At 46.8% G+C, this 26,592-nt stretch overlaps 1 protein-coding gene across 1 annotated transcript; it reads right to left on the bottom strand.

Moving 5' to 3' along the window:
- Nucleotides 1-582: 582 nt before the first annotated feature.
- Nucleotides 583-25,808, bottom strand: Pxmp4 (peroxisomal membrane protein 4). Its single transcript, XM_042694527.1, has 4 exons — nucleotides 25,625-25,808; nucleotides 15,121-15,183; nucleotides 9,174-9,372; nucleotides 583-1,902 (listed from the first exon to the last, which is right to left on the bottom strand). The coding sequence occupies exons 1-4, from the start codon at nucleotides 25,735-25,737 to the stop codon at nucleotides 1,639-1,641; spliced, it is 639 nt and encodes a 212-aa protein (XP_042550461.1). The 5' UTR covers nucleotides 25,738-25,808; the 3' UTR covers nucleotides 583-1,638.
- Nucleotides 25,809-26,592: the final 784 nt, after the last annotated feature.

A 26,592-nucleotide genomic window follows, 5' to 3' on the forward strand; every position in this document is an offset into this window, starting at 1 on the left:
AGTCTCCAATTCATTGTGCCTCTCTGCTACAGAGCACCCCTGAAGATTTCCATTTATGCCACTGAAAGCTCGTGCAGGCACGTTGAGTTTGTGTCAAACGCCAGCTCCTGTAACCTGATAACATTTGCAATATATGGCTTAGGCTTCTAAATGTAAAGTAAGGCACTGAAAAAGAAACAAGGCTTTGAAATCAGACTGATTTGGGTTCAAAACCTGTCTTGGCTAATATGCTTAGTTATATTTCTTTGGCCAAGTGATTTCCTTCTTTCTGACCCTCAGTTTCCAAATCTATAAAATGGGAATCAAGATCGATACTTTCAAGGTCCTTATAAAGATAAGGTATAGATCAGGAGCTGATGGTTCACACCTGAAATCCTAGCTACTCAGGGGGCTGGAATCTGAAGACTGCAGTTTGAAGGCTGGAAAGTCATCCAAGGATTGAAATTTGAAGGCAGGAAAGTTGGTGAGACTCTTTATCTCCAATGAACCAACAGAAAACCAGAAGTGGTGCTGTGGCTCAAAGTGGCAGAGCACTAGCCTTGAGTGGAAAAAGCACAGGGACAGTGCTCTCGCTGAGTTCAAGCCCCACAACTAACCAAAAAAAAAAAAAAGATGACATGTGCAAAGGAGTCAGGAGTCAGGAAGCCACTGGCAGAAGGCAGCAGCTATAGTCATAAAGGTTCAATATGCACACCTGCGATGACTATGGTTACTCTCATTTTATGAGAAACTGAGGCTCTGAGCGGTGAAGACCCTCCCTCCTCCACTGTAGCCGTAGGTCTACAATGTGCACTACCCTCTCAAGTGTTAGAATCTGTGTTACCTGGCAGAAAGCTACCAGCTTTATGTGCTATGGCTTATGACAAGAAAAAAAATATATAAAATAATTCATCAATTTTTATGTAATTGTATGTTAAAAATAGTATTTGAGTATATTAAGCTAAAATATAGAACTAAGATGAATGTCATATTGCTATGTAGCCCAGGCTGGCCTGGAACTTGAGATCCTCCTGACTCAGCCTCTTTTGTATTTTTAAAAAAGTAGATGCTAGAAAATAAACATAAAAAAATTTTTTTTTCTGCAGTGCTAGAGACAGAACCTAGAGCCTCACACATATCAGGCTCACCTTATTTCTAAGGGACAGTGGAGCTCTAGAACTCCAATTACAGCACCTGAGACAAGAAACAGTATTTTTAAAAAAAAGTATTTGCAACCCACTGCCCACCAGCAAGGAGCCCTGATACTAAGCATAGTGGAAGAATGATTTGTACCCATCAGAAAGAGACCCTCCTCTAGGATCTTCCTTTAAGCTAATGTGCCCTGTGGCCCAGAGAAGGTAACACTTGCTGGGGCCTCACAAGCTCAGCAGTGAGGCTGGAAACCAAGGCTAAGAGTCCTCAAGCTGAGCCAGCCACTTGGTGCACCATTCAAAAGCACCTATGGGATGTGAAAATCAGTGTTTTGATTCTAGCCCATAGACCCCTGGGCTAACACGCGTTGGAGTGTGAGGCCCGTGACTGTGAGGTGGCAAGATCCTCTAGGAGGGTTTGCTGATAGAGCCAGACTTGGAGCAGCACTGGACGCTGCCTGGAAGTTGTTCAGGTGGAGGCGTTCCCATAAGCACCTTGGGGACGCTGTTACTTGGAGGGGCTGCTCTTGTTGTAGATGAGGAAGTCTGAGATGTCGTGCCACACGTTGCTGTCCTCGTACAGGTAGGTCATGGAGGACTGCAGAGAAGGCTGCAGCGTGGGCCGGTGGTATTCAAAGAGCCACAGCACCAGCCCCCAGATCACTGCCGTGTGCAAAGAGAATACATTCCATTTGACCTCAGGAATGTAGCCCTTCTCCACAGCCAGGCGGCACAGGGCGAACAGGACTCTCGAGGTCAAGTACATGTTGATCTGCAGCGAGGGAAGGGCAAGGATTATTGGTGAGGACAGTCTCTGGGAACCTCCCTCCCTCCTTCCCTGTCCAACGCATGGAAGCAACTGCTGTGCAGGACTGCCTTGTGTCTGTTAATGTACAAGACAATTTGAGGGGTCTGGGACCTGGGCTCATACCTGTAATCCTAGTTTCTCAGGAGGCTAAGATCTGAGAATCCTGATTCAAATCCAACCCAGGCAGGAAAGTCCATGCAACTCTTATCTCCAATAAACTACTCAGAAAAAGCCGGAAGTGGTGTGTTATGGCTCAAGTGGTAGAGACCAGACTTGAGCAAAAAAAGCTAAGGTGGGGGAGGAGCTGGGAAGCTAGCTCAGTGGTAGAGCGCTTGCCTTGCATGCATGAGGCCCTGGGTTCGATTCCTCAGCACCACATAAGAAAAAAGCCGGAAGTGGCGCTGTGGCTCAAGAGCTAGAGCACTAGCTTTGAGCTGAAGAGCTGAGGGACAGCGCCCAGGCCCAGAGTTCAGACCCACGACCGGACCAAAAAAAAAGCTAAGCGGGGCTGGGAAGGTGGCTCAGCGGTAAAGTGCTTGCCTCGCATGCACAAGGCCCTGGGTTCGATTCCTCAGCACCACATAAGCAAAAAAAGTCAGAAGTGGCGCTGTGGCTCAAGTGGTAGAGCACTAGCCTTGAGCTGAAGAGCTGAGGGACAGCGCCCAGGCCCAGAGTTCAAGCCCCACAACTGGCAAAAAAAAAAAGCTAAGGGACAGCACTCAGGCCCAGATTCAAGGCCCAACACCAGGAAGGATGGAAGGATGGATAGATAGATAGATAGATAGATAGATAGAAATGAAAGAAAAAAGAAAAGCTATAAAAGAGACATTTCCAAATGTATATCTGTCAATATATTAGCATTTGGAATATTTAAAAATCTTCTTTAAACAATAAGTAAAAGAAGACATTCTAATTAAAAAGTGGACAAAAGGGGCTGGGAAGGTGGCTCAGTGGTAGAGTGTTTGCCTTGCGTGCATGAGGCCCTGGGTTCAATTCCTCAGCACCATATACCAGAAAAAATAAAAAAGCCGGAAGTGGCGCTGTGGCTGAAGTGGTAGAGTCCTAGCCTTGAGCTGAAGAGCTGAGGGACAGTACCCAGGCCCAGAGTTCAGGCCCCATGACCAGATCCAAACCCCCCCGCCCCCCCCAAAAAAAAAAGTGGACAAAAGGAAGGCTGGGAAGGTGGCTCAGTGGTAGAGTACTTGCCTCCAATGCATAAGGCCCTGGGATCGATTCCTCAGCACCACATAAACAGAAAAGGCTGGAAGTGGTACTGTGGCCTAAGTGATAGAGTGCTAGCCTTGAGCTGAAGAGCTGAGGGACAGCACCCAATTAACCACCAGAAAACCGGAAGTAGCACTGTGGCTCAAGTGATAGAGTACTCACCTTGAGCTGAAGAGCTGAGGGACAGTGCCCAGGCTCAGAGTTCAAGACCCAAAACGAACCAAAAAAAAAAAAAGTGGACAAAGGAATAAATTTTTTTCCCCATTGGTTGTGGAGCTTGAACTCAGGGCCTGGATGCTGTCCTTGAGTTCTTTAGCTCAAGGCTAACCCTCTACCACTTTGAGTCACAGCGTCACTTCCAGTTTTCTGGTGGTTAATTGGAGATACAAGTCTCACAGACTTGCCTGCCTGGGCTGGCTTCAAACCATGATACTCAGATTTCAGCCTCCTGAGTAGCTAGAATTACAGGTGTGAGCCACCAGCATCTGGCATCATTTCTTTTTTTTTTTTTTTTTTTGGGGGGGGTGGTCCGGTTGTGGGGCCTGAACTCTGGGCCTGGGTGCTGTCCCTCAGCTCTTCAGCTCAAAGCTAGCGCTCTACCACTTGAGCCACAGAGCCACTTCCGGCTCTTTGCTTTTTGCTTATGTGGTGCTGAGGAATCGAACCCAGGACCTCATGCATACGAGACAAGCGCTCTACCACTGAGCCACCTTCACAGCCTGCGCTTTCTTTCTTTCTTTCTTTTTTTGCCAGTTGTGGCCCTGAATTCTGAGCCTGGGTACTGTCCCTCAGTTCCTCAACTCAAGGCTAGCACTCTACCGCTTGAGCCACAGCACCATTTCTGGCTTTTTCTGTTTATGTGGTGCTGAAGAATCAAACCCAGGGCCTCATGCATGCGAGGCAAGCACTCTACCACTGAGCCACCTTCTCCCAGCCACCCCTTTTTTTAAATTGAGTTTATCAAACAAAGAGAAATAAAGTCCACTCAGGAGAGTAAGGAACAGACCCAGAAACCAGAAGCAAACATTTCACCAAAGTCCTTATTTGCCATGAAGGCAATGCAAAGTAAAAGCACAATGAGATATGCCTATCAAAATGGCTAACATTAAAAATGTAATAAACTACATGCTGGCTAGGAGGCAGAGAAACCAGATCATTCTTATATTCCTGGTGGGAATGTAAGATGGTACAATTATACTGGAAATTTGGCAGGTTCTACCTTCCTTCCCCCTTCGGCAGTTTCTCTTAGAACTAAACATTCATGGACCATACAACCTAGCAAGTGCATCTTGGGTATTTTTCCCAGAACAATGAAAATGTATGTTCACATAAACACCTGTACAAAAATGTTCTAGTAAGTTATATTTGTAACACCCCAAAGCTGGAAATAATGCAGACATGACCTTCAAAGAGTAAATTCTAAAATAAATTATGGCTAGGTGCAAATACTCCTAGGAGGCTGAGTTCTAGAGGATTGTAGTTAGAAGAAGCCAGCCCAGGCAGAAAAATCTGTGAGACTCTGTCTCCAAAATAATCAGCAAAAAGCAGGGCTGAAGAGGCATGGTAGAATCTCAGCCAAGCAAGCAAGTTGAATGAGCACGAGCCCCTGAGTTCCAGCCCTGGTACCACTAAAAAAACAAGCAAACTGTGGTACCTATAAAATCATCAATAAAATTAAATAGCTGAGAACTGAGATGTAGCTCAGTGGCAATGCACTTGCCTAACAAGTGCCAAAATTGCCTAGTACCAAAAAGAAAAGCCCTACCCCCACCAAAAAAAAATAGTTACAAATACATAGTTGGCACTGGTGGCTCATGCCTGTAATCTTAGCTACTAAGAAGGCTAAGATCTAAGGATTAAGGTCAAAGCAAGCTTGAGATAAATCTGAGAGACTCTTATCTCCAATTAACCAGCAAAAAGCCAGAAGTGGACGTGTGGCTCAAGAGGTAAAGTCATGCAAGAACATACATAAGGCCCTGAGTTCAAGATTCCAGTACTAGTATCAAAAATAAATCTGGCGGGGGCTGGGAAGGTGGCTCAATGGCAGAGCGCTTGCCTTGCATGCATGAGGCCCTGGGTTCGATTCCTCAGGACCACATAAGCAAAATGAAAAAAGCCGTATGTGGTGCTGTGGCTCAAGTGGTAGAGCGCTAGCCTTGAGCTAAAGAGCTGAGGGACAGTGCCCAGGCCCAGAGTTCAGGCCCCATGACCGGACCCCCCCAAAATATAAATAAATAAATAAATAAATAAATAAATAAATAAATAAATCTGGGCACTGGTAGCTCACACCTGTAATTCTAGTCACTCAGGAAGTTGAGATCTAAGAATCACTGTTCCAAGTCAGCTGGGGCAAAAAAGTCCATGAAACTCTTATCTCCAATAAACAACTCAGAAAAAGCCAGAAGCGGTATTGTGGCTCAAGTGGTAGAGCGCTAGTTTAGAACAAAGGAAGCTCTGAGTTCAAGTTTCAGGACTGGTACAAATAATAATAATAATAATAGTGGTATGAAAGTTAAAGATATAATCTTTGATTTAGGTACTTAGGCCATGTGGATATTAGAAGTCTCCGCTTATCAATAATGATTTTGTACCTTGGTTTTTGTGGTTGTAAAATCGAACTGTAACTCTGCTTCTGCTGCAAACTAAATGTGTCACTCCCATCTTTTGTTCTATACCCCAAGCTTCCTATCAACAGTCCCTAGGCAGAAGACCCTGGTGGAAATTGTAAACACTTCTGGAGTGACCATTGGCCAAAATGGACAAAGAGCCCAACTGCACAGGCTTAAGTCCTCCCCTCCACCCCTTCCAGTCAAGAATGCTTAAAAGCTGATGTAGGCTGGCACTCAGGGCCGACCCCTAAGATCCCCACAGTCCCGATGCGACAGCGCTTTGTTCTTTCGCTCAAATAAAACTTTGTGTAACTCACAACTCATCAGTGGTTTTTGGGTCCTATTGTCTATTGATTCCTGGACAATACAATACTACTACTACTACTACTAAGCAAATAGCCAAAAAACAAAGCCAGGCATTGGTGGCTCCTATCTATAATCCAAGCTACTCAAGAGGCTAAGATTTGTGGATTAAGGTTCAAAGCCAGCCCAGGGAGAAAGGAAAGTCCATGAGACTCTGATTTCCAATTAAATATCAAAAATGCTGGAAGTAGAGCTGTGGCTCAAGTGGTAGAGTACTACTTTTTAACAAAAAGACTCAAGGAGAGCGCTCAGGACCTGATTCAAGTTCCAGGACCAATACCCCCTCAAAAAATTCATTAATTAAAAAATAGTTTAGCTGGGCACCAGCGGCTTACACCTGTAATCCTGGCTACTCAGGAGAATGAGATCTGAGAATCCCAGTTCAAAGCCAGCCCAGGCAAGAAAGTCTGTGAGACTCTTATCTTCAATAAACCACTCAATAAACCAGAAGTGGCACTGTGGCTCAAGTGGTAGAGCTCTAGCCTTGAGCTGAAGAGCTGTGGGACAATGCCCAGGCCAAGAGTTCAAGCCCCACAACTGACAAAAAAAATAAAAATAAAAATCCAGGGAGTTGTGCTGAATTAAAAAAAAACAACACCAAAAGAGTTCCCAAAGGTTATATACCATATGATGGCACTAGAGTCTTGTTCAAATGATGTAATTTTGGAATTGGTAGAGCAGTTATCAGGGGACAAGAAAGGGGATAGACTTAGGGACTTAGACTTTAGGACTTTGCATGTCAGTGAAATTTCTGATTAAAAAACAACAAAAGCTGGGCACCGGTGGCTCAGGCCTGTAATCCTAGCTACTCAGGAGGCTGAGATCTGAGGATCAAAGTTCAAAGCCAGCCTGGGCAGGAAAGTCTGTGAGACTCTTATCCAATTAACCACCAGAAAATCGGAGGTGGCAACTGTGGCTCAAGTGGTTGAGTGCTCGGGGTGGAGTCCTGGGGCTCGGATTCAGGGCCTGGGAACTGTCCCTGAGCTGCTTTTGCTCAAGGCTATTACTCTACTACTTGAGCCACAGTTTTTTCTGTTTCCAGCTTTTCTGTTTATGTGGTACTAAGGAATTGAACCCAGGGCTTCATGCATGCTAGGCAAGCACTCTACTACTAAGCCATATCTCCAACCTGTTTTTGTTTTTTTGTCAGTTATAGGGCTTGAACTCAGGGCCTAGGCGCCATCCCTGTGCTCTTTTGCTCAAGGCCAATGCTCTACCACTTTGAGCTACAGGCCCACTTCTGGGTTTTGAGTGGCTAATTGAAGATCAGAGTCTCACAGTCTTTTCTGCCTGGGTTGGGTTGGAACTGCGATCCTTAGATCTCAGCCTCTCCTAAATAGCTAGAATTACATTGTGAGCCACCTATACACGTCTCTATATTCTGTTTTTTATTATATAGCTAAGGCACTTAGATGCATACCAGGCACAGTCTCCATTTTAAACATTTTTCAGACTGTTTCTTCTTGTGTGACCTTGGTGGATTGTATCTTTCAGGAAATGATCTCTTTCATACTGGTTATCCATTTCATGTTGTTATTTACAATATTCATAGTATTCTGTAGTATTCATATCCTTCTCTATCCTTTTTTTGGCAGTACTGGATTTGAACTTAGGGTAATGGGAATCTGCAACCCCCAAAATATGAAAGTCCATGCCCCTTCCCTGTTAACAACACTTCAGGCCAAGATCACAAAGCAAAGCCCATCCAAAAATACTTTTCGTACTTTCCAGCCACCAGGACCCTACCTGTCAACCCTGTCCCCAGCACATCTCTGTCTCTTGACTCCCTTCAAATTACCATGGCATCCCTCTTCAACTTCCCATTAAAGTTGATCTGGTCTGTTGAGGTCGTTTTCCGCTCTTTCTTTATTCTTTTTTTTTGGTCGGTTGTGGGGCTTGACCTTGCCAGGGCACTACCCCTGAGCTCTTCAGCTCAAGGCAAGTGCTCTACCACTTCTGGTTTTCTGAATGGTTTATTGGAGATAATATTAGAGATAAGAGTCTCACAGACCTTCCTACCCTGGCTGGCTTTGTTTCCTAACATATGGTGCCACATCCCAGGAGTTGCCAGACACAGATGGCTCATATCTGTAATCCTAGCTACTCTGGAGGCTGAGATCTGAGGACTGCAATTCAGAGCCAGCTCAGGCAGGACCGTCCACGAGACTCTTATCTCCAATTAACCACCAGAAAACCGGAAGTAGCGCTGTGGCTCAAGTGGTAGAGTGCTAGCCCAGCGACTGAGAGAAGAAACAAACAACAACAATAACAACAACAAAAAACCCTGGGAGTTCCCCAGAGGACTTCTTAAGCCTACTTAAAAAAAGGGGTATGGAAGCCCATCCCTTCCACTCCAGAAGAATACACCCTCACCTGGTCATGGCCTTGGTTACTTAAGCCTAAGTAGGTGAGGCAAGGTCTTGACCTAGGTCTGGATTGATAAACTCTGCTGTTAGTCCACTGTCACCTAATTTCTCTCTCTCTTCTCTCTTCTCTCCTTCCCCTCCCCCCTCCCTCTCCCCTCTCTCTCCACTCCTCTCCCTCCACCCTTTTCTACCCTCCTTCTCCCTCTCCCTTTCCCTCCCTCTACCTCCAGACCAGAGATCATTCACCATTGCAACACCTATACGCAACCAACCAGTCATGAGCACCTCCCTTTGGGTGTTGTGAGGTAGGTACTCTACTGCTGAACCATGTTTCTAGCCCTGTTTTTTGCATAGGTGAATTTTTAAATTTTAATATAGCTTGCTTAACCTCATATATCCAAAATCAATATGTGATCAATATGAAAATGTTGAAGTATTTTATATTTTTTTAAACTTTTTATTGTGTGTGTGTGTGTGTGTGTGTACTAGAACTTGAACTCAGGGGCTTGGGCACTATGCCCCACAAAGTAACTGAGGAGGAGTGATTTTTCTCAAGGTCACACAGGGACCTTAGACCTGGAAGACAGCCAAGAGTGTATCTCAAAGCCCATCTCTAATTCTATACCTAAGTCATACCAGTCTCTCCCAGCCCCATCCCGGGGAGGATCTTTACCTGGCTGTTGATGCTATTGTTGTCTCCAAACACTAGGAGGCCCCCGACAAAGGCAGCTAGGAAAGAGTGCACGGGGTAGGTCTTGCCTTGCACACGGGACTGCAGGGCACACAGACTCTTATAGGCGCACACAAAGCAGGCCAGGTTCCGGGAGTGGGTGTAGGTGGACTGCAGGATGGTCCTCAGCTTCTCCTGGAGGCTGCACAAACACAGAAATCCCCCTGTGAGTTCAGGGCCAGTGGTCCCAAGGCCTTTGCCCACTAGATATGAACTGAATAAAGCAAGGAGCTCCGGGGGCCTGAGCTCATTCAACCCTAGGCTTCTACCCTTCATGTCCTTCAGGAACTGACTCAAGACAATCCTCAGAAAGCCATTCCCTGACAGCTCCATACCATACCCCAACCCCTTCTCCTACTTGGCCCTTTATTGTTCTTACAACCACTTGACACTAAAGGGCTTGTTTATGACTCTCTCCCCTGCCCCTGCCCAGCCCAGCTGAAAAGTAGAGTCTAGAAACTACTTTTTGTGGCTGTTTGATACTAAGGACCAGACAGTGCTAGCATTTATTACTTCATTTTTGGAGTGATCATGTGAAGAAACGAACGAGTTCCTATTATGTGCTAGATCTGGAGATCTGATGCTGAGAAACAGACCTGCTTGCTGACCTCATGGGACTTTTGAGAGGGAAACACCACCACAAAGACAAGCCATACGCTGACTTTTGACAAGAAGTTCTGGGGCCCAAGGTGGGATCAATGAAGTGAACAGGTATGGTGGTTACATCCCAGGCATGAGCAAAAGCCCTAAGAAGGGGCAGAAAGTAGAGAATAAAGGAACAGAGAGAGGGCACTGGGCTATGAGCAGAGAACTTGTGGCGAGAGGATATGGGGCAGTAAGAGGCAGTGGGGTAATTTTGTCTTCCTGTCAGGATTGAAGGGAGGTGATTCAATGTATTTTTAAGAATCACTAGAGGAGCCAGGCGCTGGTGGCTCACGCCTGTAATCCTAGCTACTCAGGAGGCTGAGATCTGAGGATCGTGGTTCAAAGCCAGCCCGGGCAGGAGAGACCGTGAGACTTCTATCTCCAATAAACCACCAGAAAACCAGAAGTGGCGCTGTAGCTCAAGTGGTAGAGCACTCGCCTTGAGCTGAAGAGCTGAAGGACAGCGCCCAGGCCCAGAGTTCAAGCCCCACGACCAACAACAACAAAAAAAAGAATCACTAGAAGGCAGTGAAGAAAAAGCAGGGAGGGACAGGAATGGCATAAGTAAGTGCTCCAAGGGCTTAGGAAGGGACCTATAAAAATCTGTGAGCGGGGCTGGGAAGGTGGCTCAGTGGTAGAGTGCTTGCCTTGCATGCATGAGGCCCTGGGTTCGATTCCTCAGCACCACATAAACAGAAAAAGCAGGAAGTGGCGCTCTGGCTCAAGCGGTAGAGCGCTAGCCTTGAGCTGAAGAGCTGAGGGACAGCGCCCAGGCCCAGAGTTCAGGCCCCACGACCGGAACCAAAAATAAAACAACAACAACAAAAAAAAAACAACTGTGAGGTTGGCTAGGTCCCAGTGGCCCATATCTGTAATCCTAGCTACTGAGAATGGAGGTTCAAGGCCAGCCCAGGTAGGGAAGTCCATGAGACCCTTTTTACCAATTAATCACCAAAAAAGCCAGAACTAGAGTTGTGGCTCAAGTGGTAGAGCACTAGTCCTAAACACAAAGCTCAGGGACAGTACCCAGGTCCTGAGTTCAAGTCCCAGGGCTGGCATGAACACATAAAACAAACCCTGCAAAGTGAATGTTATTATCCAGGAACAGCAGGCTCCCACCCCATAGGCACACGGCCCACAAGATTGCCAGTTGTTGTTTTTGTTGTGTGTGTGTGTGTATCAGTCCTGAGGCTCAGTGGTTTGGCTTTCCCAATAAACTCTTTTCTACCTGAACCATATGCCAGTCTCCTTTCAGTGACTACTGAGTAGCTAGGATTACAGGTGTAAGCAACCAGCACCTGGCCTGATTGTCAGTTTTAAGGTCAGAAAGCAGTATTGCAGCAGAGCATGGTGGTGCACACCTGTAATCCTAGTACTTAGGAGGCTAAAACAGGAGAATAAAGAGTTTGGGACCAGACTACACAGTAAGAGCCTGTCCCAAACAAAAAGCTAGTTTTTCCTGAGGAATCTTCCAGTATCTAAGTATTACTGATCCCGCCTTTCATACTGCCCTCCTCACCTGCCCGGCCAGCATTGCACTTGGGCCTCCATGTGGCTCACTGGGGTCATTGCCGCGGTAGCCTAATGGCCTGATGTCTACCTACTTCTGCCCTGGAGGTGTTCCCAGCCACGAAGTAAATGACTAATCCTCACACTGTTGAAACAGGTCAAAGAAGCCAGGCCCAGTGCTGCAAGCCTGTTGTTCCTGCTGCTCAGGAGGCTGAGTCAAGAGGATCATTGGAGCCCATGAGTGTCAGACCAGCTCAGCAATATAGCAAGACCCTAACACAAGACTTAAATCCAAGCCAAACCTAAACACTTAAGTGTTTTAAGTCAAATAATGGCATAGTCCCACTCAAAATCTTGTATCAATTCCTAGTTTACTTACAGAAAAGCCAAACTTCTCTCTTTAAAGCTGGAAAAGCCTGTCCCAGATTACTGCTGTGAACCACCCCCGCCCCCCCCCCCCCACTTTTTATGGTCTCCCTTCTTTGAACCACTCTGCTCCAAGGCTCCTGGTATCTCAGGCATGATCTGCCTCAGGGCCTTTGAACTGGCTGATTTAGCATCCAGGAATACTCTTTTCCCCTGGTAAGTACATAACCAACTCTTTTTTTTTTTTTTTTTTTTTTTTTTGGGGGGGGGTCCGGTCATGGGGCCTGAACTCTGGGCCTGGGCGCTGTCCCTCAGCTCTTCAGCTCAAGGCTAGCGCTCTACCACTTGAGCCACAGCACCACTTCCGGCTTTTTTCTTTTTTCTTATGTGGTGCTGAGGAATCGAACCCAGGGCCTTGAGCATGCAAGGCAAGCGCTCTACCACTGAGCCACCTTCCCAGCCCACGTAACCAACTCTTATCGCCTTCAAAAGTTTTCTCTAATGTCACTTCCTCACAGAGGCCTTCCTTATTCAGTTCTGTAGAGTGGGCCACTTCCTCTAGCACCTCCAATCTTCTCTCATTTTTCCTCTGTTCCAATTTTTCTTGTCCACAGCCTATGATTATCTTTTAACATAGCATCTACTGGCCTTATTCATTGTGTTTATTTTCTGCCACCCCCTGCTAGAAGGTAAGCTGTAGGAGGGAGGGGATCTTTGTCTAGTTTCTTCACTCTGTATTAGTAGCACCTAGTGTAAGTCAGCAAACGCCCCTTCACGGGCCCAGCTACTGGCTAAGTCTCTAAATATCTCCTGGTCTTTTCACATTCCCTGTCGCCCCCAGTCCTTGGGAAGGGTGGAACGTGCCAAATACTCCCTTAAACAAACTGACGAAATGCCCCCCTAAAGCTTTTATCTTTAGCTCTTTTCTGCTTAAGGGTCTTGCCAAAAAAGCCTCTTAACATCAAGTCCTTTCAAAGTTATGGCCGCCCACCTTTGCCTTTGCCTCCCCTATTTCAGACTTCGGACTCCCCTTTGCCACTCCCCCCCAACACTCCCCCCCCTCCCCCCAATGCTGTCCTCTCTCCTTCAACACCTGTGTACTTTCCTCTGGAAATATGTGGGCCAATATGACCTTAAGCCCTCCACATTGCCCTCCAGGGCCTCCATCAATGCTGGGGAGCTAGTGTAAATTACCTGCCACCAGTACCTGGGTCCACCAAGCTCTCTGCTAAGTGGGAGGGACTCTATTCAGTAACTCTCTCTACTCCCACAGCTGTGCAGGTTCAGGGCTGTCCACACTGGATTCACATCCGGCACGTTAAACATCATGTGCCTGATGGACCCTCATATATCTCTGAGCCAACTAGACCCCTGTCTCTACAGATATAAAAGACCAGACTTGGTCTTCCTCCAGTCACCGAGGAACCAGAGGGCCCTGCCAAGGACAAGTAAAATCCCCATGACCATCAAGACCTTGCTCAGCTATAGTACCTGACTCTCCCCCCATTGGCTACATTGCCCCTCTCAGCAGGATGTAGCTCCAGAAGAGAAGAACTTTGCCCATACTCCCTACCTGCTACTGTGCATATTTAACCAAAAAGGGGGGAAATGTAAGTCATCAAAGACCCCTTCACAGGCGTAAGCCCTGCACTCGATGGCAGAGCCCATGGGGCAGGTGAGGCACCTCCCACTCCTGCCTGGGTAAAACACCACCAGCCCCCCGCTGAATAAAAGGGGCCTCCAAGGAGCCAAACGGCGCCATTTTCTTCCTTTCCTCATGAGAACTTGGCCTGATCACCTCTACATGACCTTGTCGGCATGGTCTTTTGGGTTACTTTCTGCCTGAGTTACATTTTCCTTTCACCTAGAATCAGGTTTGGCACATGATAAGTCCCCAATAAATATCTGATGAATAAATGGATGGATTTAGGTGGTTTTTTTGTTTGTTTTTAGTTTTGGGTTTTTTTGGGGGTCAGTCCTGGGGCTTAAACTCATAGTCTAGGTACAGTCTCTGAGCTTTTTTGCTCAAGGCTAGCACTCTATCACTTGAGCCAGAGCTCCACTTTTTTTTTTTTTTTTGCTAGTTAATTATAGAGAAAAGTCTTATGGGTTCCTGTCTGAACTGGTTTCAAACCAAGATCCTCAGATTTCGGCCTCCACTGGTGAGCCACTGGTGCCCAGCTAGATTTGGTTTTTAAGAAAGTCTCAGAAGAGATTCAGATTTTTTTTTTTAAAGATTCAGATTCTAATCTTAAAAAAAGATTTGTGGCCAAAAGCAACAACAAACAAAACTAAATTAATCAATTAAAAATACAAAGGAAAGCCAGGCATGCTAGTGGCTTATGCCTGTAATCTTAGCTACTCAGGAGACTGAGATCTATCTAATGATCATGGTTCAAAGACAGTTTGGGCAGGAAAGTCTGTGAGGCTCTTTTTTTGTTTGTTTGTTTGGGTCCAGTTGTGGGGCCTGGGCGCTGTCCCTCAGCTCTTCAGCTCAAGGCTAGCGCTCTACCACTTGAGGCTTTTTTCTTTTTGCTTATGTGGTGTTGAGGAATCGAACCCAGGGCCTCAGGCATGCAAGGCAAGTGCTCTACCACTGAGCCACCTTCCCAGCCCCTCGTGAGACTCTTAACTCCAAATAAACCATCAGAAAACTGAAAGTAGAGCTGTGGCTCAAAGTGGTAGAGTGCTAGCCTTGAGTGAAAAAGCTCAGAGTCAGCGCCCAGGTCTTGAGTTCAAAGCCCCATGACAAAAAATAAAAAACAAAAACCAAACAAAGGAGGAAGTTCTACAAGTTGAACTTGGCCCATAGGCTGTGCGTCTGTGACCCTATTAGTTCAGGTGAGCTAGAGGATCTTGTATGCATCAACACTGGATCATAGACACCTTCTGAGAAGGCGCCTGAGGAAAGGTGATGGGAGATCAGAGGAAGCCCAAGATGGCTGAGAGGAGAGAACCAAGACAGCTTTCCCGAGGAGGGGACCCCCATAGCACACAGGGGCTGGGGAGGGGACCAGAAGGAAGCAGAGGTGGTTAGAGGAGGAATGCGGTTTCCAGGAGGGGTGCTGTGTGCGTGTAACTTGCATGCAGCATGTACACAGAATGGAGATGAACTCTGCGTGTCAAGGACCTCCCACAGTGGATGGAGGGCGGGCATAGCAGAGCTGGGGCAGCGGCACAAACCCTTAAAGCCACATCTAGACGTTAGGCTTTTGAGGAAGACAGTGGGGAACTTGAGGACCCATGGTGGACTTTAGAAGGTGTGACTGGGGACAGGCGAGACCTAGCTAGGAAGCGACTTACTACCATCCTGCCACTAAGGGCAGGCACATCGTCTCCCCGCTTAAGCTGTATGCAGACCGGTGCTCACCTGCCACTCTTGAAGAGAAGTGTCATGACCAGTGCGTGAGGAGCCCGGATTTTGACTCCATAGCTGTAGAAAGAGAAGGGCATGGTTAAGATGGCATTACTGTGTTGCTTTCTTTCTAGACTCTCCTTCTGATCTCTTGTCCTCACTCCCCACTTCTCATCCAAATACCACACTGGGAGGGGAAATAATGATGGCTCCCAGTTAGATCTGGATTCAAACCTCAGCTCTTCCTGGAAGTGTGGCCTTGGGCTTGTCATTTCACTTCCTTAAGCCTCAGTTTCTTTCCCCAACCACAAAAAGGGATGCTAAACTTTAGAGGAGTGGTTACAATTCTTTTCTTGAACTCAGAGCCTCAAGCTCTTGATTGGTGTTATTGCTCAAGGCTGGCACTCTACCAGTGGAGCCACAGCTCTACTTCTGGCTTTTTGCTGGTCAATTGGAGATAAGAGTCTCATGGACTTTTTGCCCTGACCAGCTTCAAACCATGATCCTCAAATCTTAGTCTCCCGAGTACCTAGGGAGCCACCAGTGCTCAGTCCCTAGTTACAATCCGGATGGAGGATTTATGTATGAAATGGACTCGAACTCAGCACTATGGCCCTCCAATCCTGCTCCAGCCATGGTGGTCTCCCTACAGTTTCTGTTTCATCAGGTTCTCGGTCTCCAGGTCTTTATACAGTCTGTTTCTTCTTTGGGCCTGGAATGCTCTTCACACGCTTCACCAATTACCTTCCGGTGGTGACTAGGGCCTCTGCAAAGGCTTCCTGAGCCCCTAAAATTTTAATTTAATTTGTTCTGGATTTCAATAGGTTATACAAGGGGTTTCTATTGAACAGCTCCATGTAAATGTGCGATGCTTACTGCTGAGTCCCTCTTCTCATGCTCCCCATCCCTACCCCCAGACTCATTTAAACTTTGCTGCTTTTTTTTTTTTTTTTTGCCAGTCCTGGGGCTTGAATTCAGGGCCTGGACACTGTCCCTTAGCTCTTCAGCTCAAGGCTAGCGCCCTACCACTTGAGCCAAAGTATCACTTCCAGCTTTTTTCTGCTTATGTGGTCCTGAGAAATCAAACCCAGAGCCTCATGCATGTGAGGCAAGCACTCTACCACTGAGCCAACTTCCCAGCCCCATACAGAGAGGTTTCAGCCCTGCGTCAGGTTTGAGTACAACATATCTTGATCAATGTCACCACTTCTGTGGTTCACCCCCATCACTTCTCCTCAATCTCATTTCTAATCATTGCTGCTGCTCTTCTTTTTTTTTTTTTTTTTCCAGTTGGTCATGGGGCTTCAACTCAGGGCCTGGGTGCTGGCTGTCCTGAGCTCTTTTGCTCAAAGCTAGTTTGTGTTCTACCACTTTGAGCCACAGTGCCACCTAGGATTTTACAGGTGTAGGCCACCAGCGCCTGGCATAATTGCTTTTTTTTTTTTTGGTCCGGTCGTGGGGCCTCAACTCTGGGCCTGGGCAGTGTCCCTCAGCTCTTCAGCTCAAGGCTAGCACTGTACCACTTGAGACACAGCGCCACTTCCGACTTTTTTTTTCTGCTTATGTGGTGCTGGGGAATTGAACCCAGGGCCTCAGGCATGCAAGGCAAGCACTCTACCACTGAGCCAACTTCCTAGCCCCCTTTTTTTTTTTTGGTATGGTCGTGGGGCCTGAACTCTGGGCCTGGGCACTGTCCCTCAGCTCTTCAGCTCAAGGCTAGCGCTCTACCACTTGAGCCACAGCGCCACTTCCAGCTTTTTTCTTATGTGGTGCTGAGGAATCGAACCCAAGGCCTCAGGCATGCAAGGCAAGCGCTCTACCTCTGAGCCACCTTCCCAGCCCCATAATTGCTTATTTTTAAGATTCAAACTCTTGGGGCTGGGAAGTTGGCTCAGTGGTAGAGCGCTTGCCTTGCATGCCTGAGGCCCTGGGTTCCATTCCTCAGCACCACATAAACAAAAAGAAAAAAGCCAGAAGTGGCGCTGTGGCTCAAGTGGTAGAGCACTAGCCTTGAGCTGAAAAGCTGAGGGACAGCACTCAGGCCCAGAGTTCAGGCCCCACAACTGAACCCCCCCCCAAAAAAAAAAGATTCAAACTCTTCACCCAGATTCTCCTTTGACTGCTTATTTATGCATTGGTACTATGAGAAAAAGACCATGATCACTTTCATTGTTTTTTCTATACTCAAATGGGTAATAAAAAGAAAACGGTATTGATGTCAATCCACTACTGTGTTTTTTTGTGTTTTTGTTTTGCCAGTCGTGGGGCTTGAACTCTGGGCCTGGGCGCTGTCCCTCAGCTCTTTAGCTTAAAGCTAGCACTTTACCACTTGAGCCGTAGCACCACTTTTGGCTTTTTCTGCTTATGTGGTTCTGAGGAATCAAACCCAGGGCCTCATGCATACAAGGCAAGCACTCTACCACTGAGCCAACTTCCCAGTCCTCCACTACTGTGTTTTGCTGTGTACACTTGGATAAATCATGTAACATCTCGGAGCCTCCCTTCAACCCAGCAATAAAAGGTATTTTCTATTTCAGAGTTGCTGACAATCAAGAAAAAGGATCAGCTCTCATTCTTCTTGATTGAACACCCTGACTCTTATTCCTAACCAACTCCTGCAGCTACCTGACCCTGCTCTTACTTGACCTAACGATCCTCAATGGCCTCTTTCAAGACAGTGGTCATGAGCCATACATATACTGTGGTCTCCTAAATATCTGGGAATGTTCACTACACACATGTTTTGAAACACCAAATGACTACAATCAAACTCAAGTCCATATGTAGGGGCTACTGGGTAAAAATCAGTGAGTGACCCCACCATTCAATGGTAGACTACAGAGCTATAAAAAAATAGGGCAGCTACTGGGACTGGAGCTAGGGGAGATTGCCTGACATAGATGAGATTCTGGGTTCCATCCCCAGCGCAGGAAAAAGAATAGGGAATGGAAGAGAAAAAGAGAGATGGAAGCCAGGTGCTGGTGGCTCATGCCTGAAATGCTAGCGACTGGGGAGGATAAGATCTAAGGATCATGGTTCAAACCAGCCTGGGCAGGAAAGTCCATGAGACTCTTATCTCTGCTGAACCACCAGAAAACCAGAAGCGGTGCTGTGGCTTAAAGTAGTAAAGCACTGGCCTTGAGCATAAAAGCTCAGAGACAATGCCCTGGCCCTGAGTTCAAATCCTATAGTGAACCAAAAAAAAAAAAGAGGCGGGGGAGGGGGAAGGGAAGTGGGAGGAGAAAGAGAAGGAAGAGGAAAAAAAAGACACGAGATTTCAGGAACTAATGGCTCATGCCTGTAATACTAGCTACTCAGAAGGCTGAGATCTGAGGATCGTGGTTAGAAGCCAGCCCACGAAGGAAGTCTATAAGATTCTTATCTCTGTGGGAATGTATACTAATACAACCACTTTGGAAAGCAGTCTGGAGGTACCTTGAAAAGCTAAATATAGACCTCCCCTATGACCCAGCCATACCACTCCTAGGCATCTACCCTGAACAACAGGAACCAGTATACAAAGACACATGCACCTCCATGTTCATTGCAGCACCATTCACAATAGCCAAGATTTGGAAACAACCCAGATGTCCAACTACTGATGAGTGGATCCAAAAATTGTGGTACCTATATACAATGGAATATTATGCAGCCATTAGAAAGGACAAAATAATGGCATTTGCAGGGAAATGGATGGAAGTAGAGCAGATTATTTTGAGTGAGGTAAGCCAAGAACAAAGAGACAAACAGCACATGGTCTCCCTGAAATGTGGATGCTAAAGTCAAAATGCAAGAAGATATGACAAAATAAATAGGACTCGAGAAACAAAGGACAGCCACTCATGTTGTCATATCATTACTAAATGACTTCATTTTCTTGACCATATATATGGTAGGTATTTGCACACAACGGAGGAAAGACAGGAGGAGGATGCAGAATAAGTGGGAAATGGAACAACATACTACAAAGGGGCCCATCAGCTGCACTGGACATAGAAGAAAAAGAACTAAGCAACCCCATGCCGGGCGCTGGTGGCTCACGCCTATAATCCTAGCTACTCAGGAGGCTGAGATCTGAGGATCGCGGTTCAAAGCCAGCCCGGGCAGGAGAGACCGTGAGACTCCTATCTCCAATAAACCACCAGAAAACCGGAAGTGGCGCTGTAGCTCAAGTGGTAGAGCGCTCGCCTTGAGCTGAAGAGCTGAAGGACAGCACCCAGGCCCAGAGTTCAAGCCCCACGACTGACAAAAAAAAAAAAAAGAAAAAGAAAAAGAACTAAGCAACCCCAAAGACAGCGATGGGAAGGGAGGAATGAGAGGGAAAGAGGGAACAGCCTACACTAAGCAAAAGGAAAGAAATGTAAACATCATCTGGTAAGGAAAAAGTAACTTGTATTGTCAAAGCTCATAAAATTCACAAACTGTATAGACCATGATAATGACAATGTGCCTTGTGAAGGTTAAAATGTGTTTGTGACTTTAAGTATCATTATTCCACAATTCTGTGAAATATGTGAAATTTATGTAAGCACCTAATCTCAATTTTTTAAAAAAAGTGAGAAAAGGGGTGGGTTAGGAGTGATGGGTGACAATGTTGTCAGACACTTATATTCATACTGTTTTGTAGAATGGGAATTTCTTTGTACAACTACTTAAAGATAATAATAGGATTCTTATCTCCAATTAGTCACCAGAAAACCAGAAGTGGAGCTGTGGCTCAAAGTGGTAGAGTGGTAGCCTTGAGTATGAAAGCTCAGAGAAAGTACCCAGGCACTGAGTTCAAACCCTAGGACTGACAAAGTGGGGAGAGGCAAGAAGGGGGAGAGAGAGAAAGAGAGGAGCAAAGGAGAGAAGCAAAGAGGAAAAAGAAAGAAGAAAAGAGAAGAAGAGAAGAAAGAAGAGAAGGAAGAGCAGAGAAGAGAGGAGAGGAGGAAAGGGAACAATGAAGCAGCTTTATGTACACTGTTATGGAAAGTCTGATTCGCTTGAGCATCTGTGCATTACCACAAAAATGTGCAAAGTAAAGAAATTCTCCCATGAATCAAAAAGACTAAAGATTGTGGGGGTGGGGAGAATGGATATACTGGAATATTTACACAACTATTCCGGAGGAAGACACCAGAGACTGGACATAATAGGACTACCTCCATGGAAGAGGACTAGATGGCAGAGAACATTTTAGCACCAAACATTCTGTTACTTTGTGGGAGCTGAGGATTGAACCCAAGGCCCTGTGCACATTAGGCATGTTTTGTTCAGAGCTGTAGTACAGCTTGACTTGTGCCAGGCCCTGAATTCTAACGACAGTGTTACCAACCCCAAAATAAAAACAAAACCTTAGTGTTAGGGTTGTGAAGAGCATGCTACATCCCTTATCACCCCTCTTCTAGCAGTGAGCAGGTCCTCAACTCCCTAGATCAGGCCCACCCACCTGTCCTCCCCCAGCACCCTCGTAGCTACATCTCTTCGGGCAGAGAACCTTCTGCCTCAAGCTGTCCAAAGCTAAACGTGCTTCCTTTTACACCCAACACAGGCAATTGTGCCTACCCTTTCACAAAGCAACAGTCATACTAGAGAATCACTATTAGCTTACTGAAAATATTGATAATTTAGCCACATAGGAAATGCTATTATGTTTAGACATGCACCCTGAAATATTTATGGCTGGGATAGTGAAGGGAGGTAAACTATTACAAAGTTCAAGCATCTCGGTTGTGCCAGTGGGCCTCACAATTTATTCTCTTCTCCTGCCAGGCATCTATTCAAGCTGGGAAGGTGGCTCAGTGGTAGAGTGCTTGCCTTGTATGCATGAGGCCCTGGGTTCCAATCCTCAGCACCACATAAGCAGAAAAAGCTGGAAGTGGGGCTGACATTCAAGTGGTAGAGTGCTAGCCTTGAGCTGAAGAGCTGAGGGACAGTGACCTGGCCCCACGACTGACAAAAAGAAAGAAAGAAAGAAAGAAAAAGAGTCTCAAGGATTTATCTGTCCCAACTGGCCTCAAACCATTATGGCGCCCAGCTATGAACCCCTTCTTTGACATGACCACAGAGACAGACGTGGACCCGGATATAACCCTGTTAGCCCGTTTGTCAGGACAGCCATAGAGCAGAGCAGTGGTGAGCAGGACTCATAGCCCCAGTGCCTGCGGGCATTGCCCAATGTTAGCTTTGCATACCCGCCCCCACTCCAGCTCTCCTTGTGTCCTCAGCGCACCTGCCCAACCAGGACGAGCACTTTTTGGAGTCAGGCCTTTGGGCTCTCATCATAGTGCTTTCATTTAAAAGCTGAATGATCTTCATCTTTTCTGGCCTCAGCTTTCTGTTCTGTGAAATAGGAATAGTAAATACTCATTCAGGGCAGGAAAACTCATAAGGCAGTGATATCATTACTGATAAATGCCAAGATGCTGTGTTGAGTCCACGGCGGGTGGGGGGGGGGGGCGGGGGGGGGGAGGAAGGGTATTATGATGAACTGTTATGACAGAGCTACACATGTCTATAATTCTAGCTAGGGAGGCTGAGGCAGGAGGAACTCATGTTCCAGGCCAGCCTCTGTTACACAATGACTCCCTGTTTTAGAAAAGGAAAGGAAAGGAAAGGCTGGAGATATAGCAGGGCAGAGTACTTGCCTAGCACTTGTAAGGCCCTGGGTTCCATCCCCAACACAATCAATCAGTTAGTCCATCAATTACAATGGTACTATGCATTGGTGGACCATGCCTATAATCGTTGCTACTAGAGAGTCAGGTACTGGTTTCTCATGCCTGTAATCCTAGTTGCTCAGGTGGCTGAAACCTGAGGATCATGATTTGAAGCCAGTTTAACTTTAAGCAGAAAAAAAAAAAAATGTCACGAGTTTCTTATTTCCAATTAACTAGCAAAAGGCTGAAGTAGAAGTATAGCTCAAGTAGTAGAGCACCAGCCTTGAGTGAAAAAAGCCAAGTAAGAGTACAAAGCCCTGAAGTTCAACCCCAGTACTAGCACAAAAAGAAAAAGATTGAGATTTGAGGATCGTGTTTGAAGCCAACCCTGGACAGAGAGATCCAAAAGATTCTTATCTCCAATTAACCAGGAAAGAAGCCACAAACAACTGGAGGCATGGCTCAAGTGGTAGAACAGTTGCAGTGAGCAAAAAAGCTGAACAAACTTGAGAGCCTGAGTATCAGCACCAAAGAAAACTACAGTGGCCGCCCTGGTGAACAGAATGCTTTCAGAAGAGGCCATAGTGATATTGTGAAAGCTGAGCTGGAAAGTGCCAAGGAGAGAAGGGCATCCCAGCCCCTCCCTGAGACTCTTATCTCTAATTTTACCCAGTAAAAAGCCAGAACTGGAGGCATAGCTTAAGGAGTAGAATGCCAGCAGTGAGTGAAAAAGGTAAGCAAGAGCTTGAGATTTTGAGTTCAAGTCTCAATACCAGTACAAAAAAAGAGAGAGAGAGGGCTGGGAAGGTGGCTCAGTGGTAGAGTGCTTGCCTTGCATGCATGAGGCCCTGGTTTGATTCCTCAGCACCACATAAGCAAAAAAGAAAAAAGCCAGAAGTGGTGCTGTGACTCAAGTGTAGAGTGCTAACCTTGAGCTGAAGAGCTGAGGGACAGCGCCCAGGCCTAGAGTTCAGACCCCATGACTGGAACCCCCCCCAAAAAAAAAGAAAGAGAGAGAGAGAGAGAGAGAGAGCTGGGCACTGGTGGCTCACATCTGTAATCCTAGCTATTCAGGAGGCTGAGATCTGAGGATCATGGTTCAAAGCCAGCCCAGGCAGCAAAGTCTGTGAGACTGTTATCTCCAATAAACCACCAGAAAATTGGAAGTGGCTATGTGGCTCAAGTGTTAGAGCGCTCGCCTTGAGCTGAAGAGCTGAGGGACAGCGCCCAGGCCCAGAGTTTAAGCCCTATGACCAACCAAAAAAAGAAAAAGAGTGGCTCATATGAATTGGCCAGAACCACCTTCTACCTGGTCTGAGTGCCATGGAAGCAAGGTCAGACACTGAGGTTTGAATCCTGGTCCCAATCTTGACCAAAAGATGGAACCAAGAGCAATGAGTATAACTCTCTAAACCACAATCTTGTCATCTGAAAAATTAGGGTGGTGACAATTCCTATTTGCACAAATTCATTTGTTCAACAAGTATTTGAGCCGGGTGCCAGTGGCTCATGCCTGTAATCCTAGCTACTCAGGAGGCTGAAAACCAGAAGTGGCGCTGTAGGTCAAGTGGTAGAGCGCTCGCCTTGAGCTGAAGAGCTAAGGGACAGCGCCCAAGCCCAGAGTTTAAGCCCCATGACCGACAAAAAAAAAAAGTATTGAGAACCTATTATTATGTAGCAGGTGCTAGGAATACACGAAGGGATAAAGTTGGTAAAAATTTCTGTCCTCATGAAGCTCACTCATTCTCCAATGAAAGAATGAGCCATAAAAACAAGACAGGAGTTGGGTGCCTAGAGGTTCGTGCCTATAACCCTAGCTACTAAAGAGATCTGAAGACTAGGATTCAAAGCCAGCCTGGAGAGGAAAGTCCCTGAGAATCTCATCTCCAATTGACCATAAAAGAGCCACAAGTGGAGCTGTGGCTCAAGTGGTAGAGCACTAGGCTCAGGGTCAGTGCCAGACTCTGGGTTCAAGCCCCAGGACTGGCACAAGAAAGAAAAGAAAGGAAAAGAAGCTGGTACCAGTTAGAAAGAAAGAAATGAAGAAAGAAAGAAGCTGGATACCAGTGTCTCATGCCTGTAATCTTAGCTACTCAGGAAGTCATCCCAGAAAAATCTAAGAGATGGTTATTTCCAATTAACCAGCGAAGAAGAGGAGGAAGACAACGAAGGAGAAGAGGAAGGGGAGGAAGAGAAAGAGGAGGAGGAGCAGCAGAAGCAGCAGCAGCCAGAACTGGAAGTGTGGTTGGTTTAAGTAGGAGAGCCCCACGAGTGAAAATGCTGAGTGAGAGCCTTAGTACCCTTCCCCATACACACACAAATAAAAAATAAAAATAAGCCGGGGGGGCTGGGAATGGGGCTTAGTGGCAGAGTGCTTGCCTAGCATGCATGAAACCCTGGGTTCAACTCCTCAGTACCACATAAAAAGAAAAAACCAGAAGTGGTGCTGTGGCTCAAGTGGTAGAACACTAGCCTTGAGCACAAAGAGCTCAACTGTGTTCAGGCCCTGAGTTCAAGCCCCAGACGTAAATAAATAAATAAATAATAAAAATAATAACCACAACATACAGGTAGATACCTGAAATTAGGAGCCTAAGACCTGGTGGATCAAGGTTCGATTAACCAGCAGAATAGCTGACTAGAGGTATGGATCAAGTGATAGAGCACTAGCTCTGAACAAAAAAGCTGAACACGAGCAGGAGGTCCTGAGTTCAAGCTCTAGTATCAGTACAAAACAAACAAAAAAGAAGATCCATAGGGGCACTATTTGGTGTTTGATGATGAGAGCCATTACAGTGACAAATGAAGTAAGAAAAGAGGTGGGCAGTTCAGAAATGGCCTCAATGAGGAAATGACACATAAGCAGGGGCCTGAAAAGGGTGAGTGAACTAGCCAGGTAGATATCTGAATATAACGAGAAATAGCAACACACACACACATGAGGTGCAGTGCCCATTTTCTAGAATGTGGGTCATAGTCTGAATGACTTGCTGAAGATCATATGGGACGGTTGGTGACTCATGCCTGTAATCCTAGCTATTCAGAAGGCTGACAATTAGCAAAAAGCTGTAAGTGGGGCTGTGGATCAAGTGATAGTGCGCCAGTTTTGAGCAAAAAGCTAAGGGACTGTACCCAGGCTCTGAATTTAAGCCCCAATACATACATGTACACGTACACTTACATGTATGTGTGCTCACATGTGCCCACATAGGTGGGCCTTGGAAGTCTACATATTCACCCCAGGTGAACATGCTACCACCAGGACACCAACTCCAGGAGTACACAAATCTTTGGCCTGTTCTCTGCTTCCATGCCAGCTCTGGCATAGTAGGCCAGCGTTTAAGGAAGGAGAGCTCCCCTCCAGGCACTAGGCCAGGTAAAATGACCTGCAGGAAATCACCTCTCCTGCAGAAGGTGTGATGAGGTGGGATCAATTCGCCCAGCAATCTTTGGGAGTCCCCAGTACAAAAGAAGGAACTGAGAAGCAGGGGGAAGGGGGGCGCCCACCCACAAAACCAATCGGTGCCTAGAAGCCACGGAAGGTTATCTACCTGCCTGCTAAAGACCAGAGGCCAGTTCCTCATTGTGTGGACAGATCTTTTGAAACCAAATAAGCCAAAGGGCACACCGAGGGAGATGGAGCACTGGACCCGAAGGAGAGAGTCAGGTGCTGTCTGGCATAGGAGGCAGTCAAACCAAGAACCCATGCAGGGGGGTCCCTGGGCAAGCGCTCGGACCGCAAAATCCAGCCCTCCAGGCGCACAGACGGTGGGCACGGAGCCCCACAGACAGACAAGGGCTGCTCAAGGGCACCCGGCGCCAAGCCGCCTCAGCCGGGCCCGTCCATCACCCCGGCCCGGCCCCGAAGCCTAACTCACACAACCCCGTTTCGGAAGCCTTTAACCACGGCCAAGGCGGCATGGTAGCGGCGTTGGCGCAGCAAGGCGTTGACGGCCTGGAGCAGAGCCTGCAGCTGCGATGGAGTGGCCATAACACCAGAGGAATGTAGGACTCGGCGACCCGACCGGACCAGCACTGACAGCCCGAGCTTCTGGCTGCGCAGCACCGGGCACCCGGAAGCGTCTCTGCGTCGTTGTATCTGTAGGTTGAATCTGCCGTCACTCACACACAAAGAGCCAATCGCAGAGAAGACTTGGGCGGCGCTCACTCTTGAGAACAGATGATTGGGAGACAGAGGAGAGGTAGTAACCAACCACAGTGACTAGGCCTTTCGGTAAGGGCTCACGCCAGGATCCATCCAATCAGAAGGCTTTTTGTTTTCCTTTGGTAAAGGTTCGGGTTCACCTTCTGGCTTGGAAAGAGGCGTGTCACCAGTGGGGCAGCGGGGGAGGTGAGCTGCCCTCCTAGAGCTGAGATGGGTGGTTTGGGGGTGGTGACACTGGGAGGAACCAGTATTTATCTTTACACCTGACATTTGGGACTAGGTAGCTGGGACCACAGTCAATCTCAGGGCATAAATGGCGTAATACCCTCCACCGCTTCCAGCTATTTTGTTTTAAATATAATTTTACAGTGAGACAAGAGGAGGATATTCCTAGGGGAGGAACACAAAGGTATAATGCCTATGTGCATCTGATCATATAAAGTAATATTTATCGCAATGAACTCCAGGAAATGGAAACAAGAGGGTTTTGTTGTTGCTGCTGCTCTTACTTTGTTTTCTTTTCTTTTTGTCTTATCTGGTATTTATTTGTTTTTGAAGGGTAAGGGAGGGGCACAGAAATGGAGGGACAAAGGATGAATAAATGCAGAAGTGATACTTAATAGACACTATACTGAAAATGTGTGTGTGTGTGGGGGGGGGGGGGGGCTGGGAATGTGGCTT

This window comes from Dipodomys spectabilis, unplaced genomic scaffold, assembly GCF_019054845.1.
Source record: "Dipodomys spectabilis isolate Male_0828 unplaced genomic scaffold, ASM1905484v1 ptg000175l, whole genome shotgun sequence".
In the NCBI taxonomy this organism is placed as follows: Eukaryota; Metazoa; Chordata; class Mammalia; order Rodentia; family Heteromyidae; genus Dipodomys; species Dipodomys spectabilis.

Excerpts from the sequence above, each read along its gene's own strand:
- Pxmp4 (XM_042694527.1), bottom strand. The coding sequence starts at position 25,737 with ATGGCCACTCCATCGCAGCTGCAGGCTCTGCTCCAGGCCGTCAACGCC. Across the intron at positions 15,184-25,624 it reads GGCTTCCGAAACGGGGTTGT|CTATGGAGTCAAAATCCGGG; the intron begins GTGAGTTAGGCT and ends CTCTTTCTACAG. Across the intron at positions 1,903-9,173 it reads ACAATAGCATCAACAGCCAG|ATCAACATGTACTTGACCTC; the intron begins GTAAAGATCCTC and ends CCCTCGCTGCAG.